The 16,059-nt window shown below is 30.7% G+C and overlaps 1 protein-coding gene and 1 long non-coding RNA gene across 3 annotated transcripts; both read left to right on the top strand.

Annotated features, from left to right (window-relative positions):
- Positions 1-4,312: 4,312 nt before the first annotated feature.
- Positions 4,313-6,473, top strand: LOC129889433 (light-harvesting complex-like protein OHP2, chloroplastic). Its single transcript, XM_055964724.1, has 2 exons — positions 4,313-4,818; positions 6,177-6,473. The coding sequence occupies exons 1-2, from the start codon at positions 4,463-4,465 to the stop codon at positions 6,289-6,291; spliced, it is 471 nt and encodes a 156-aa protein (XP_055820699.1). The 5' UTR covers positions 4,313-4,462; the 3' UTR covers positions 6,292-6,473.
- Positions 6,474-12,829: 6,356 nt separating this feature from the next.
- LOC129889423 (uncharacterized) lies at positions 12,830-15,576 on the top strand. 2 transcript variants are annotated; one of them, XR_008766910.1, is made up of 3 exons: positions 12,830-13,137; positions 13,247-13,302; positions 14,175-15,576. It is a non-coding gene; the product is annotated as an uncharacterized LOC129889423 (long non-coding RNA). The 2 variants fall into 2 exon arrangements; XR_008766909.1 differs by having other exon boundaries at positions 13,243-13,302.
- The last annotated feature ends 483 nt before the right edge of the window (positions 15,577-16,059 follow it).

Genomic DNA, 16,059 nt, shown 5'->3' with positions numbered 1-16,059 from the left:
TAAAAATAAAATATTATGGACTTAACTTAATAGAATAACAAGCATAGGTCATCCTAAACATTGAAGGGAATTCAAGAGCATCCATGAGCAAAAACTTCTCAAGTGAAATACATTCATAAAACACTTACTAGGATGTAAGTTGCTAGTCACTTACAGATACATTCTTAACAAAATTTTAAGTGTATACTAATGTATCTGTAGATAACTTGCAACTTGCATCCTACATGTTTATTTCATAAGAATGTAACTTTGCTTCCATAAAAAATAATGTAACAAGTAAAAGCTTTAACAAAAAATTCAAAGGCTCATTAAGGCCATTCACATAGCAGAGAAAATGAGTGCGGCGACTAAGTGAAATGTAGGGTTTTGAGGGCTAAATGAAGAAGAGTTGAGCTTTTATGGATCATAAACTTTGAACTTTTTAAAAGATTTTAAATTTACTCCTCACAATTATATTAATTGGTACTTCGCCCTTCTTTACTTAAAAAAAACAACACATATATAGCCATTTAAATTTAGCATTAAGTGCCAGTTTGATACTTCAACTTTTTAAATAAATATTTAGGTATCTTTACATGATGAATATGTGTCTTGTGAACATTTTACGATGACATGACAAATCGTGTGTCATAAATTTAAATTTAAATGACATAACAAATCATATATATATATAAAGATGAAAAGGTACTTACCACTCCACCACAATTCTTGTTGATAAATAGTTTTTTATTTTGCATATAAGTGTATATAAGATGTTTTGAATACACATAAAAAATACGCCTAGAGAGTGATTTAATTTTAGGTATTGTGAATTATACTTTCTTCTGGTGGAAACCCACTATCAAGTTTCATTATATTTATTATTGTCTTATTGAGTGTTTTAAGTCAACAAATCTCAAGTTTAAATTTCTCACCACCATCTCACAAGAAAATAAATATTTTTGGTTTCTCAATTAATCTCCGATATCACATTGAAGTCTGACTAATGCAAATTCCCATCGGATAGGGTGTCATTCAAGGAGTGGGAGGGGGGAGGGACAGCGGTTCCTATCAATTTTTTTTTAATATCACAAGAAAAATATTTACTTTCTCTTATAGAATATTACTAGTTATTTTTTCTAAAATCACTCTAGAATTCTCATTGCTCTTCCCAGTTCTCTAGATTTCTTTGATTATTCTAGTTTCTTTCTGAAATATCTTAGATATGAATTAAATTGACGATGAATTTTTATTAGTAACTTATATAGCAGTAACACATTTAATCTAATTTATACTTGCGTAATTTTATTTAAAAAGAAAACAGTGCTAAACCAACAATCTATCTAAGTTTACCTTTCCAATGAACCGTTAATTCATTTTGAAACAAAGGGACTGCCAAATAACCAACAATACCTGGTTTTGATACTTACTATCTCAATTAATATAAATTTAGATGATATAAAAGGGGAGAATTTCACTATTTTTAGGCCTGCTGCTAAGTAGGAGCAAGAAATTAATTGATGAATTACCCACAAGGTTACTAAGATGGATCGAATATGATTTTTTTTTAATTGGAGTTTTAAGGTTCGAGTTTCGAATATAAAAAAAATATCATACATGGGAGTGTTTTTCCTTTAAATCGATTTCATACTGCATAATTTGAATTAATTGGGATTTCGATACGAGTAACAAACCCCAAATGAGAAAGAAAGTTTTTAAGAAATAGCGATAGTTTGGTCTGATTATCAAACATAGCGACATTTTGAATAATTACAAACATAGCAACAATTTCTGAAATTCGTTCTATATCAGTGATACAACAATTCACTCTATGTCAGTGACATAACAACATATACAAAACGAATTATTGTATCACTGATGCATAGAAAATTATTGTATCATTGATACACAATGAATTTCAAAAACTATTGTATCACTGATATACAAAATGAATTTCAGAAACTTTTATATTATTGATACATGATGAATTTCAGAAACTCTCACTATATTTGGTAATTTCTTAAACACTCTCACAAATATAGTGTATAAATTTGCATGCGAATCTCCGCTCTTCAGTGGTGATCAGTAAGTCTTCCGCATACAAAGAAGTCTTCATCTCCAAGTAGTGAGCTGTAAGTATTTCATCGATTCAAAAATAAAGTAAAGCTATTGAGTTGGCAATCATGAGTAGAATAACTTCAAGCTTCTAGAACTAGATGAGAGTATGCTTACCTTATGTGACAAAAGAAACTAGAATTGTATTGATACTCAAACTGAACTTTCTTAATTTCCCGCAGATTCAAATTGGATTTTCAAAAAAGAAGTATTGGACTTCACATCAACATGATAAAAAAACATTATCTATTTTGTAAATGAAGCTTCAGTGATTCCGAGTAGAAATAAATTGACTAAGAAGTAGAACATACAATTAATTTATTCAACAAGCTTTATTCGAATTAGACCAAGATAAATGGGACTGGTCTGATCTTTCGCTCGGATGTAAGACTCACACCGCTGACAGATGTTCCATGCCACCTTTTATGAACAACTAAGATCGAGACTAAATTATGATATAGCGCCGAATAAACCACAATTCTATTCCCTACTCGAAAAGTCGAAATCCATAGAAGTTGGAAGAAATCCTATGTTGTAATACATATATCTTCCCTATCACATATTTAGGATTCCCTTTGATGGTCAAATTCATATTTGATGAAGTGAAGAGTGGAATGTGGATTGTGTAGAAAGAAAGGAACTTAGTAGAAAGAAATAATGTAAGTTTTTTTAAGGCACTAGTAATTCTATTTTAGTCTGTTATTGTTTTTTTTAAAGAGTTAAAAATGATTCATATAATTTTATCGGCCTTAGACTAATGGTCAACAAATTTAAGAATTTGCGATAAAAAAATTTGTGAACAATTAACAACCAGTCTAAAATCTACATATATTGATAGTATAAACTTGATTTTCGTATATTAAATAATATTGGCATATTGCACCAACTTCAATGAGAGCTAGAACACTAAAGACACTTGAAAAATCTCGATTCAATTTCTTCATAACATAAAAATAAAAGCCACAATAGAACAACAAGAATAGGTCATCCTAAACATAGAAGGGAATTCAAGAGCATCCCTGAGCAAAAACTTCTCAAGTGAAATATATTCATGAACACTTACTAGGATTTACGTTGCAGGTACATTCTTAAAAATAATATTTAAGTATTTACATATCTGTAAATGACTTAAAACTTGCATCCTACATGTTAATTCTATAAGAATGTAACTTTACTTCAATAAAAAATAATGTAACAAGTGAAACTTTAACCACAAAAATGAAAGATACTAGAGGGCTTATGAATGCCATTCACATAGCAGAGAAAAGGAGTGCGGCGACAGAGAAATTTAGGATTTTGAGGGCTAAAGGAAAAAGAGTGGAGCTTTTATAGATCATAAAAGACGTTTGAACTTTTTAAGAAATTTTAAATTTACCTCTCATAACTATATTAATTGGCAATTAGTCCTTCTTTACTTTTGACTAAACACATATATTGTCCTTTAAATTTAGCATTAAGTGTTAGTTTGATACTTCAACTTTTTAAATAATTATTTAGATATCTTTACACGATGTATATGTGTCTCGTGAATGTCTCACGATGACATGACAAATCATGTATCTTAAACTTAGCTTATACTATTGAATTTGCTAAGAAAACAACAGTATACAAATATACATATATGAAACTACAACACACGCTTTTAATTAGAGTTTTTGAATTCTAGCTTCCAATATAAAGAAAATCACTTTAGGGAATGTTTTCTTTTTAAATGAATTTTACACGACGCAAATCTAAATTTATTAGGATTCTAATTTAAGTATCAAAAAACATATGAAAAACAAAACAAAAACAGGAAAATTTTCAAAAATAGCACTCAGACATAGCAATATTTTGTATAATTACCGAACGTAATAACAATTTTTGAAATTCAATGGTATAACCACAAATACAAATCGAACGGTTGCATCACTAATACAATGTATATTGATGTATCATTAATACAAAATGAATTTTAAAATAGTTATACCATTAATACAAATATACCCTCGTGGTCGAGCCCTTCCTTGGATCCTGCGTATAGCGGAAGCTTTAGTGCACCAAATTTCATTTTATATCATTGATACAAACTAAATTTCAAAAACTATGGTATTACTGATACATAACAAATTTTAACTAGGTAATTTTTTCGAAAAAAGAACAAATTGAAGAGTTTCTTGGGAGTTTTATAAGTATTCTGATTTGTGACTAGACAGAGTAGTTGACTATAACCTGAGAGACTTGGCACACATTTTATCCACAAAACACTTGCACTTGCATACAATCTCCTCTTTTTGATAACAAACACTAAAAAACCAAGCACTATCCACTGATTCCCCTCTTCTTCTTCTTCTGACAAGAGAAAACACAGAAAAGAAGAATCAAGAAAATGTCAGTGGCATCATCATCTACTTTCCCCTGCATTAAATTCCAAAATTACCCTTCTTATTCAACAAAGTCCACCATACTTACCATTAGGAATTCTCAAGCTGAAGGTCCAATTAGAAGACCAGTTGCTCCATCACCACCTAAGCCTACTAATATTCCACCACCAACTACTAGTATTAGTGCCCCTCCTAAGCCTGTGGCTGTGACAACTTCTGAGGGTAAAAATGTAATTACACTTGAATTTCAGAGGCAAAAGGCCAAGGAACTTCAAGGGTACTTCAAACAGAAGAAACTTGAAGAAGCTAATCAAGGCCCCTTCTTTGGTTTTATTGCCAAGAATGAAATCTCCAATGGAAGGTCTGCGCTCCGTTTCAATTTATCTTTTTTACATTTTTCTTAAAGTCCAACGTCTTTTTTTTTTTTTCTCTGCAATTCTTTAATTTCAACTTTAACATATTTAAGAACATAGGATTAAAAGACATGTTACTACATTTTACATATATATAATTCAAGACTACAAAATTCATAAATTTTCTTTTGTCAACTCAAAATCAGACAAACAAATTAAAATGAAGGCGTAAATAAAGAAATTGATTCTAGAATAAGGTTTGATGTAATTGTCTTTCTTTTTTGCTCCAATTTTGAAGTTGGAATGTGTTAATCCTTTGGTTTTGGTAAGTCTTTTTGTAGGATTTTACCCTTAATTCAATGGTGCCATTTGTGGAGTTAATATCTCAAAAGTCACTCAATTTTGGAAATTTATCTAGCAAAGTTATTGAACTTTGTTTTGTATCAATAAAATCACTCAACTTATGCTTTTCTATTAATAAAATCATGAAAAGCAACATTAATTCAGCTAAATCCGAGCAATCTGATGCAAGCTCTTTGAATCTGATTGCCTTTCTCCTTGTGAACATTAAATTTGTCAGTTTGTTCATCAGATATAGGATAATCATTTTGATGATGAATTCTGCAATACGTTGAGTGATTTTATTGATACAAAACAAAATTCAATGACTTTGCTAGATAAATTTCCAAATGTGAGTGACTTTTGAGATATGAACTCGCCATTTGTGTGTGATGCTATATTGTTTTTATCATAATATTGACTAGCAAGAATGACATAGGCACATAGCTCTGATCAGTGGCGAAGAAGAAATTTCGCTGAGGGTATTCTAAGGTTTAGTATGTATGGATGAAAAGTATTTTTAACTGTTAGAATATATGAAAATATAATATTGTATATATTTAGTTCTTAATATACAGATATTTAGTTTATTTAGTTCCTAATATAGAGATATTTAGTTTCCTTAATTATAGCCTAATTATACTCTTGTATTTGTGTATATAAACTATTGAGGTTAATGAAATAAATCAAGGAATTAATCTTTTTCATTAACCTAGATATGCGGTATAGTTTTCGATAAGTTGTTCAACTAACCACACTTTGCTCTATATGGCTACGCCACTGGCTCTTTTACGTGTTAAGTACCTACCTTGGTATGTGGATGCCTAAAAATTAGACATTGAAGGTGGATTTTGAGCTGAGTTTTAAGCATTTTGTTGCTAGATCATGATTCAAATTCAATCATTTACGAGTAACTAAAAGCTATTTTGTTCCATTTTGCTTTGGACCTCCCGTTGGATTGTTTGTCGTTGACATACTAGTAACTTTTTCTAACTTCTTGTCATAATCTTGAACATTGGTCGAACAGATGGGCAATGTTTGGTTTTGCTGTCGGGATGTTAACAGAGTATGCAACGGGCTCTGACTTTGTTGATCAAATTAAGATCCTTCTCTCCAATTTTGGGATTGTAGACCTGGAATGAGACTTCTGCTCTGTATGAATGTATCATCATGAGAGATTATAGATCCATTTGTTTGTTGTAACTTCTCTGTCCAATTTTTCTAGTTCATTTTTTTGAAGCCACAATTGGAGTACATTGTAGCACCTTACAACTCCTTTTTTACTTTTCAAGAATATAGAAAGTCTCTAATTTTTTGCATAATATACCTTTGAACATATAAATATTCTCATATTTGGACTATGACTTGCTTATGCTTTTATCTCTATTTTATTATTTTTACCATTGGATTTGCTTCTTTTCTCAATTTTTAGTGACCAAAACATTGGAGTGTGACACAACTTACAAGACGAGGCATGTGATTTTCTTCTCACTTTTTATTCAAAACAGTACTCATTGATATACTTTTCAGTAGTACAAAGGGGAAATTGGCCCAAAATATGACTCAAGTTTACCCAAATACATAACTGGACAGGCTTCTACCTTCCTCCCTTATTCCAAACTCTCTACTTTAAGCTTATTATTTTTGATAGATAAAGAGATTCATTTATTATATGAAGGACATCTGTTTAGCATATAAAGAAGTTTTATGGGTTGGGGTACTAGGTCAAATGATAATTTTTTGGGGTTTTAACTTTTTTTTTGGGCTAAAAAATCAAATGGCATGTCATTAAATTTAGCCAAATATGTATCACTTTTCAGCTTGAGTAACTTTTTGAATAAAATAACAAAAGATAGGTGATTTTTATGATATAAAAAGAGAAAGGTACTCTTGAGTAAATAACAAATAGAAAGTGAATTTTCCTACTGAAAAAGAAAATATATAATTTTGTTACCAAACATGCTAACACGATGGTCAACAGATCTAAGATTTGTGATATAAAATTTTGTTGGGATGAACAATCCGTCCAGAATTTACAAATATTGATAGCATAGACTTAATTTCCATTTGTGAAATAACATTGCACCAACATCGGAATGAGATCTCTATCCAATTTTATCATAGCATAAAAATAAAATGTTATAGACTTACCACAGTAGAACAAGAAGCATAGGTCATTCTAAACATTAAAGGGAACTAACGAGCATTCATCAGTAAAAACTTCTCACGATAAATACATTCATAAACACTTACTAGGATATAAGTTACAAGCCATCTTCAGGTAAATTCATAAAATAAAATTAAATGTTTATTTATGTAGCTGAGGATGACTTGCAATTTGCATCCTACATGTTAATTCCATAAGAATGTAATTTTATTTCCATAAAAACCAACGTAACAAGTGAAAGCTTGAACTAAAAAATGAAAGATACTATAGGCTCTTGAAGGCCATTAATAACATAGCAGAGAAAAGGAATGCGGCGGTAAGTGAAACGTAGGGTTTTAAGGAATAAAGGAAGAAGAGTGAAGCTTTTATAGATCCGCAAAGACATTGCACTTTTTCATAGTTTTTAAATTTACCCCTCACAAATATATTAATTGACAATCAACCCTTCTTTACTTTTGTCTAAACACATATATAACACTTTAAATTTAGTACTAAGTGTGATGACCCGCCACATCATCATGCTACATAAGCGTCACGTAAGTGCCACATGTCATAAAGTTGCCTTTGTGGAAGCCTTACATAGGAAAAATGCTAGTCCATAGTGGAAAGTTCTAGAGACATGTGAAGAATTTCCTTGGAAGACTTTAGAATTCCATGGATTTGCATGAAAAGTCCTTAAAATCTTCTAGTTGTGTAGAGAAATCTAGAAGAGGGATTAGTTTGTAAATATGAAAGGACTTGTCTACTAATTTTTATTTACACTTAAGCTCCTAAGGAGTAGTATAAATAGAGGAGACATTCATTTGTAGCAAATCATCCAGAAATCAAGCAATCAAGCATTCTTCCAAAATCAATACAAAAGTTTTTTTCATAAAAGCTCTCTTGTCTTTCTTACAATCTAGCGTTCCCTTAGCGATCTAGTCTTAAAGGCTTACTTGAGCTTGCAAGATCGTGAAAGATTCGTGAGTAAGTTGTCAAGTGCCGTACGAAGATCTTAGTTGAAGTCTAAGTCCGTGACATAAGTCTCCATTTGATACTTCAACTTTTTAAATGATTTTATATATATTTACATGATAGGTATTTGTCTCGTGAACTTGTTACGATGACACTGCATGAAAAATCATGTGTCTTATCTTATATTAGTGAATTTGCTAAGAAATTAATAATATGGAACTACAATTTATTGAGTTACTTTAAAAACTTTATGTTGGTTATATTATTTTTGTTTAGTATATATATGTGGTTATATGTATATTTTTTTTAGAAAGTTCTTTATTTTATATTTAGGTGTATACATATAAAAAATATATATACACATCGTAGTAGTATTTTTGGTGAGTCCTCATCATTCGAGGACGATTTCTATCTTTATTTCAGTATTATGCTTTCAGTTTCAGAAAGTTAGAGTTAGCTAGGGGTTTATCCTGGCAACTCATTTTAGTGGAGTCTTTTAAGCAGTTAGATGTTAGTTTTCAGCTTATTGTATATTTAGATTTTTATATATCTAGTATTTCTGTTTAATAAAGGAAAAATTACGCGGTATGATGAACATTACTACTATATTTCACGTTTAGGGTATAGTTTTAAAATAATTACGGCTCACAACAAACATAGCTATCTATTTAAGTGGTATGGCAAATCTCGCTTGCCAGATATACAAATATATATGTATATCAGTTACCATTATACAATTTTTCTGACAAATATACATATACAATTCGACAGATGTACATATACAATTCGCCTCTCTTCTTCCTCTCTCAATTTTGCTCGCCTCTCTTAGATCTTGCTCGCCTCGCTCCTCCTCTCTCTCGATCTCGCTTGCCAGATATACAAATACATATGTATACCAGTTTCTTATATATAATTTTTTGATAAATATACATATACAAATAGACAGATATACATATACAATTCTCCTATCGCTCTCCTCTCTCCTCCCTCTCTCGATCTTGCTCGCCTCTCTCCTTCTCTCTCTCAGTATCGCTTGCCAAATATACAAATACATATGTATACCAGTGTTTGTATATTTTGGTATACAAATAATTCATGGGTATAACATTTGTATAATTCGCTACAACTTTTGTATATCGCTACAACGTTTGTATAATGAAAATTTTTTGTTTGCCATTATAAGTAATTAGGGAAACTATACCCATATGGAGTAATTATTCTTAAAAGGTTTGCCATATCTGAAAATTCTCCTTTAATAAACCTATTTCAGTTTAGCTTCCGCATTCAATCATCTTTAGATATTGTTTATATGAATCTTAATGTCATGTCAGACCATGTATTGGGGTCACTTATGCCTCTAAGCACCATATCGTGACTAAGGGGTAGTCTTCGATCGTGACAGTCCACATGGGGATTGGTATAGATGCCAGTCACGCCGATTTGAATTGTAACATCACGTCACCGAATCTATGTCCCCCTTTGTATTTAGTTTTCAACTATATAATTACTAAATTGTTCAATTTTTTTTTAAGTTACCCAAAAAAGGAAATTTGAACAACCACTTATGGAATACCTCACCAAAAAAAACTGAGTAGAGGAGATAGAGACTTAAGATGGGCTTATTTTTCTATATTGGAGACAAAAATCAAATGAAAACACATCGTATCCAAAAATAATTAGATTAAAAATGGATTATTGCAATTAAGGGTGGCTAATGGGTCGGGATGTCCCGGCCTTGCTTCGACCCATAGATGGGCAGGCATTACCTCTGCCCCTTTGTTCCAAACTCTACCTATTTGAAGCTTTTAGCATTTTTTTGATAGATAAAGAGATTTATTTAGCATATAAAGGAATTTTCAATTGTTTGTTTAGTAGATAAAGAGGTTTCACAAGTCTTGAGTACTAGATCCTATATGAGGTTTTTGTTTAAAAATGAATTGGGTTTAACATTTTTTTTCATCCATTGTTGCGTGATTAATCGAAGGGGAGCCTTGGAGTAACTGGTAAAGTTGCTGCCATGTGACATTAATAATAGTTGAATATATCACTTTCCATATTGATAAATCTTTTAACTGAATAACCAAAGCTAAGAGAATTTTCGAATATAAAAGAAAGAAAAGTAGTATTTTTTGTAGCAAATACTAGGTGACTTTCCTAATATAAAAGAAAAAAAGATATATTGTTGTTACCAAATATGCTATTGAAATTACGATTTTGCCCTTATACTTTCACAAAAAAAATTATATTCATTATTTCTTATATTTTTTCAACCTATTTACCAATGTCATTCAAATTTAAAATCATATTTATCCTTATACTCTAAAAAGTCATATTTATCTGTATTGTGTTTGGATCCTCATGTCTCACCTTAATTGTTCTATGTGGAATCTATGTAACTTTTTTTCAATTAAATTTCTCACCCATTTAAACTCTTTTAACTCATCCGACTCATTAAACAATTAAAACCCAACCATTTTCATCTTTTCACTTTTCAATACCACCTAAAGCTTTAAAGCTTGTTCTTTAATGGTGGATTCCAATTTATTCCTTTTTCATAATTTTGGAGTTATTGCAGTTTTTCATTCTTTTTCATATTGAGCATATTTTTCGATAATGGTACTGTTGAGGATGGATGGTCACTATCAGTATTTTTAAAAGAGTTTTTGGGGTGAGGCGTACCAAATAAAAGGCGTAGATCCATAGGGCGTAGGTCTTAAAATTTAGGGTGTAAGCTTCGGGCGTAGCTCCGAGCATAAAATCGTAAGTTTCGAGCATAAAAGTGTACAATCTAGACGTTAAATTTAATTTCAATTATTTTTAAAAGTATTTTTGCTATAAAGCATATTTTATTATTGGTTTAATAATATTTATACTTTATGCTATCATATTTTTATGTGATAGTGACTTTTATTAAAATATATAAATAAAGAAAACAAATCTCATAGAATATGATATTGCCATAATTTTTTTTTTTTAAGATAATCATGTATGAAACTAATAAGATTTTATAGCACTATATTCTGAGGTTTTAAACCAATTTTTGTGTTTGCCCTTACACTTTTTATCCCCTTATCATTTTTTGAAATATAAACAACATAATCAATGTAAATATTAGTTGAGGATAGGAAGGACTAGTATATATGGAGATTGAATGATGAAATTGACGATGATTTCATTTTAAAAATTATCTCAATTATTATTATTTTGTATGTTTTTACCTTTTGTCCAATAATAATTATAATTTTTTTTATATTATTGGTGATTTATTTGAATTTATTTGCAAAATTGTTGAAAATTTTTCTTTTGATTTTTTTTCTTAATAATAAGATTATAAAATTCAAGATATATGAGATAAATGCCCGAAGATCCATGAGACTTACGCCTTGCCCCGTGGTGCCTAAAACGCCTCGCCTCACCTCGCACCCCCTCCTTTTAAAACACTGGTAACTACAATAAATAAATAATTTAGTGGCAATAATATAATTGTCGTTATATTATATTTTGTTCTAATAATAAATATGGATATTTATATCCAACACTCCATATAAATGTCACTAAAGGATTTAGCGACTCTGGATAAAATGACATTAGCTCAATTGATGTTAAATATTTTTGCGGCAATATTTATTGTCACTAAAAAAATATTTATTGCCTCAAAATATCTCTTTTGTTATCGTGAGTTATTTATTGCCTCAAAATGTCTCTTTTGTTATCGTGAGTGTTGATTCTAAGTATTTGAGCTTTCTAAAGATTTGTGATTATGTGTATGTTGTGATTCTATTGATGTTACTGTTGATTGATGAATAAACGTATAACCATTCTTATTTGGATAGTGGTAAATGGTTTTTATTTTATGATAAGAGCTTATTACTTTGTCATGGTTTAGTGAAGAAATTGAGACTGATTTTGGCTTTGATTATTAGACATTAAATTTTTCAAGGTGTGCAGGATCAATAAATTTCCCATATTGAGCATCTCAATTCTCAAAGAGTTCTCTGATCCCAAAAAAGAGATATACTAAAAATTAGAAAAAGGTCAAATTTGCCGTATGAGTGAATTTAATTAAAAGAAAGTCATGTAGGCGTTACGTAGATGCATTAAGGCGAGACATGAAGATTTAACAGAGTAGAGATAACTATAACATTGTTTTAGAGTATAAAATTAAATATACTTATAAAGTTGAATGAGAAGGACAAATATATTGAAAAAGTATATTGAAGTACAGATATGACTTATTTGTAGGGGTGTGTATTGGTTGGTTCGGTTTGATTTTATGTATTATCGGTTCGGTTTATCTGTTTTTAAATATGCTAAACCAATAACCAAACAAATAAGATATTTCTTATCGATTTTCGATTTATCAGTTATTGGTCCTTAACGGTTCAATTTTCGATTTAACCAATAAGAAAATACTCATAAAACAAATATATGATTTCTCCAATAATTTGGCGCCGCAGAACAATAATATAACTGTTATATCCCATTTTTTTTTCCACAATAGGACATTTTTGGGATAACGGTAACAAGTCAAGGGCAAGACTATGTTTGATTTTGTTGGATACATAATTCTTATGACTAAATTGGAATGTGAAAATATTGGAAAAGTTTAAGGGTAAAATTGGAATTTCACATGTGGAAATACTATAAAAGGGTTAAGGACAAAATTGGAATTTCACATGTGGAAATACTGTAAAAGGTTAAGGGCAAAATTGGAATTTCAACTTGGGAATATTATAAAAGGTGAGGGGCAAAATGGTAATTTCACCTAGGGGTCTTTATATCTTCCAACTCCTAGAACTTTCAAGAGAATTGGAAGAAGTTAGAAGAGCAAAAATTCCAAGGAAAAAAGAAGAGAGTTTCGGCCAAGGTAAGAAAAAAATAACTACTTGAAATTTCATCCCTAAAATTATAATTTCTTGGTATTTCCACTAAATCAAGGGTCCTCTATAACATGGTAAATTTATTTTGAAAGATAGAAGGCTTGTTTGGTTGATTTGGAGCTTTGATTAAGTGAAGAAGTTAGAAGGAAAAGGTAAGAATTAATCCAATTTTTTTGTGTTATGAAGTTTGTTGATGTTGTAGTATGTAGAGATGTGTAGAATTTATAAAAATATGGAAGTTTGCATGGTGGGTTTTACATATGTATAAATCCATGTATATGAAGATTGTGGGGGCAAGATGAATTAAATTTGTGTATTATTTTAGTAGTAGTTATGGAGTAATAGTTATGGTAAAAATTTTATGTTGGAATTGAAAGTTGAATGAATTTATTTGAAGTTGGAAATATGGGTAGGTGATGAAATGGAAAAAAAAAATTAAGTTTGTATAGTTTGTTAGTTGTGTTATGATTCTTATAATATAAGTGAAGCTTAAATGGGTTAAGTTGGTATTGAAATGGATTGTAGAGAATTATGTATTTTTAGTATGATTTTATAATATTATGGAAGTAAAGTTGTTAAAAGTGTGGATTATTGATGTTGATTATGAAGTTGAAAGAAGAAAATAAATTATAATAATTTTGTTGCATTTATGGAATTTTTGGGTGAAATATGGAATTGATGAATATTGGATAGTTTACTTGGAATATTTTTCACTTATGTTGGAATGAGTTGAAATTAATTATAAACATGAAATATTCATATTTATTTGGAAATGCAAAGTTGGGTTGAAAGTTGTTGCACTATTTGAAAAAGAAACCAATTTATGTTATGATGCGTTTTAAATTGATTGTTGATGGTATTGGTGTTGTTGTTGGCATACTTGTTGATATTGTGGCCGAGTTGAAATCTCAGGGTTGTCATATATATAGGGGAGATGCTGTCAAAATTTTTGTAGGCAAGTATTGGTTAAGATTGGATTCTTAAAGTTTTATGAATAGTAATTGGTAAATGTGACCAATTGTAGATTTTGGAGGAAACGAGAATTGAATTTGGACAACCGTAAAAGGTCGATAAGGTATGTAAAACTCTACCTTTTCTTCTATTGGCATGTCTTAGGTGTAATAGTTGGATACGAGCCTCGGGGATAACTCTACTCTTCGGAATCGACACTTAAATTTGACCCTTTTCTATTCAGTAGAATTGAATTAAGTATTTATAAATATTTTTGAAAAATTGTTTAAACCTCTAGAATTTGCACAAATAGGACCCGACTATCTTGAAACTCTTATAAATAATGTTATGAATGTTAACACCTATAATTTCGATACGCCACCTCATTTGTCTGAGGTGGGCCTCACTATTTCGATTTTTTTTCTTTGTTATTCCGTTTGACTTATATTAGTTAGAATTTAAAGGAAACTCTTTGCTCCTCTTCCAAATATCATATGATTAATTATTCCGTTAAGTCCCATAATATATTCTGAAATATGGAAACAATTTCAGAAAATTATTTTGACATAGACTATCGGGACATTGAAAAGACTTACACTATTATTATTATTCAAGTATTTTTATATATGATTTGTTATCGAAATTATGCTATCGAGTCTGTATAAATATTTTGTATTTTAAATTGCATTTAGTCTCTCACTACTCTACTCGTGCATACTGTAATCACTCTTTCACTTAGCCTGGGCCAGGATATGTTATCAAGCGTATTTCTTTGCATTATTCGTCGTGCCCCGATGTGAGGGGGCAGGTACACCATGTACATGGGGTGGTGTATGTTATGCCACGGAGTTATGCTGTGCCATGTACACATATGATATGACATGATATGATTTGATATGATTTGATATGGCCATCTGATATGATGTGATCTATTATGGAGACATTCCCTACTCTGATGTTATGATGTGCTGTGGTGCCAATGATGGGAGGGCGACCACGTTTTGTTCACCGAATTCCACGAAATGGGGTCGGATATGGCATATGTCTTTGCATATATGATTTGTGATTATGATAAGCATTTTGAAATTCTGAACATTTATTTCATTTTCTGCACCTACTATTCAGATTATGGTTTTATTTATTACAGTTCATGCTTTACATATTCGGTACATTTTTTGTACTGACCCCCTTTCTTTGGAGGCTGCGTTACATGCCCGCAGGTACCAAAGTTCGATTTGCTGATCCACCTGTTTAGGATATTTGCTGCATCGTTGATAGTGCTTCCTTGTTCGTAGCTTGTATTTTGATACTGACTTTATCTCTGTATATTTGGTTATATTGGTCAGGGGTACGACGGGGCCCTGTCCCATCATATGACTATGCTATCATCTGTAGAGGTCTGTAGACATAGTTATGTTGTGGGTTTTGTATATATGTTTTGGGTTGTGTGTGTTTCGTGACGGCCTATCGGCCATCGTGCCTACATCTATTTTTGTGATCTATTTAGCAATCTTTTCTAATCACTACCTATGTTTATTCGATTAAAATGTTAATTTGGAATAAGGGTACGTCTGAGTGCCCAACTCGGGCACCAGTCACGGCCTACAGGGTTGGGTCGTGACAATAACTTTACATAATGCTCATAAAATAGAAACAATAGTAACTAACATGAAAAGAAGTATACAAGTGAATTAAAGGCTAAAGAGCAAAAATAGTAATCCATAAGGTACTGATATTAATATTTAATATTTATGTAGGAATAATGTAGTAAATTACTATAGTCTTAGTGGATTATCGATTTACCCAACAACCCAATATTAAAAACCAATATCCAACCGATAACCCGATAATTTTTTTTATGAAACCATTAAAAATCCGTTAACCTAATAACCAATAGTAATAAACCAATAGCATTTTTATCGGTTCGATTTATCGGTCAGTTCAGTTTGTGCACACCC

Source organism: Solanum dulcamara, chromosome 1 (assembly GCF_947179165.1).
Source record: "Solanum dulcamara chromosome 1, daSolDulc1.2, whole genome shotgun sequence".
Lineage (NCBI taxonomy): Eukaryota > Viridiplantae > Streptophyta > Magnoliopsida > Solanales > Solanaceae > Solanum > Solanum dulcamara.
The sequence above is the reverse complement of the archived record's forward strand: the minus strand, read 5'-3'. Positions and strand labels throughout refer to the sequence as shown.

Bases quoted from the DNA above. Each gene is read 5' to 3' on its own strand.
- LOC129889433 (XM_055964724.1), top strand. From the start codon at position 4,463: ATGTCAGTGGCATCATCATCTACTTTCCCCTGCATTAAATTCCAAAAT. The intron at 4,819-6,176 runs GTCTGCGCTCCG...TTGGTCGAACAG, and splicing joins AATGAAATCTCCAATGGAAG to ATGGGCAATGTTTGGTTTTG.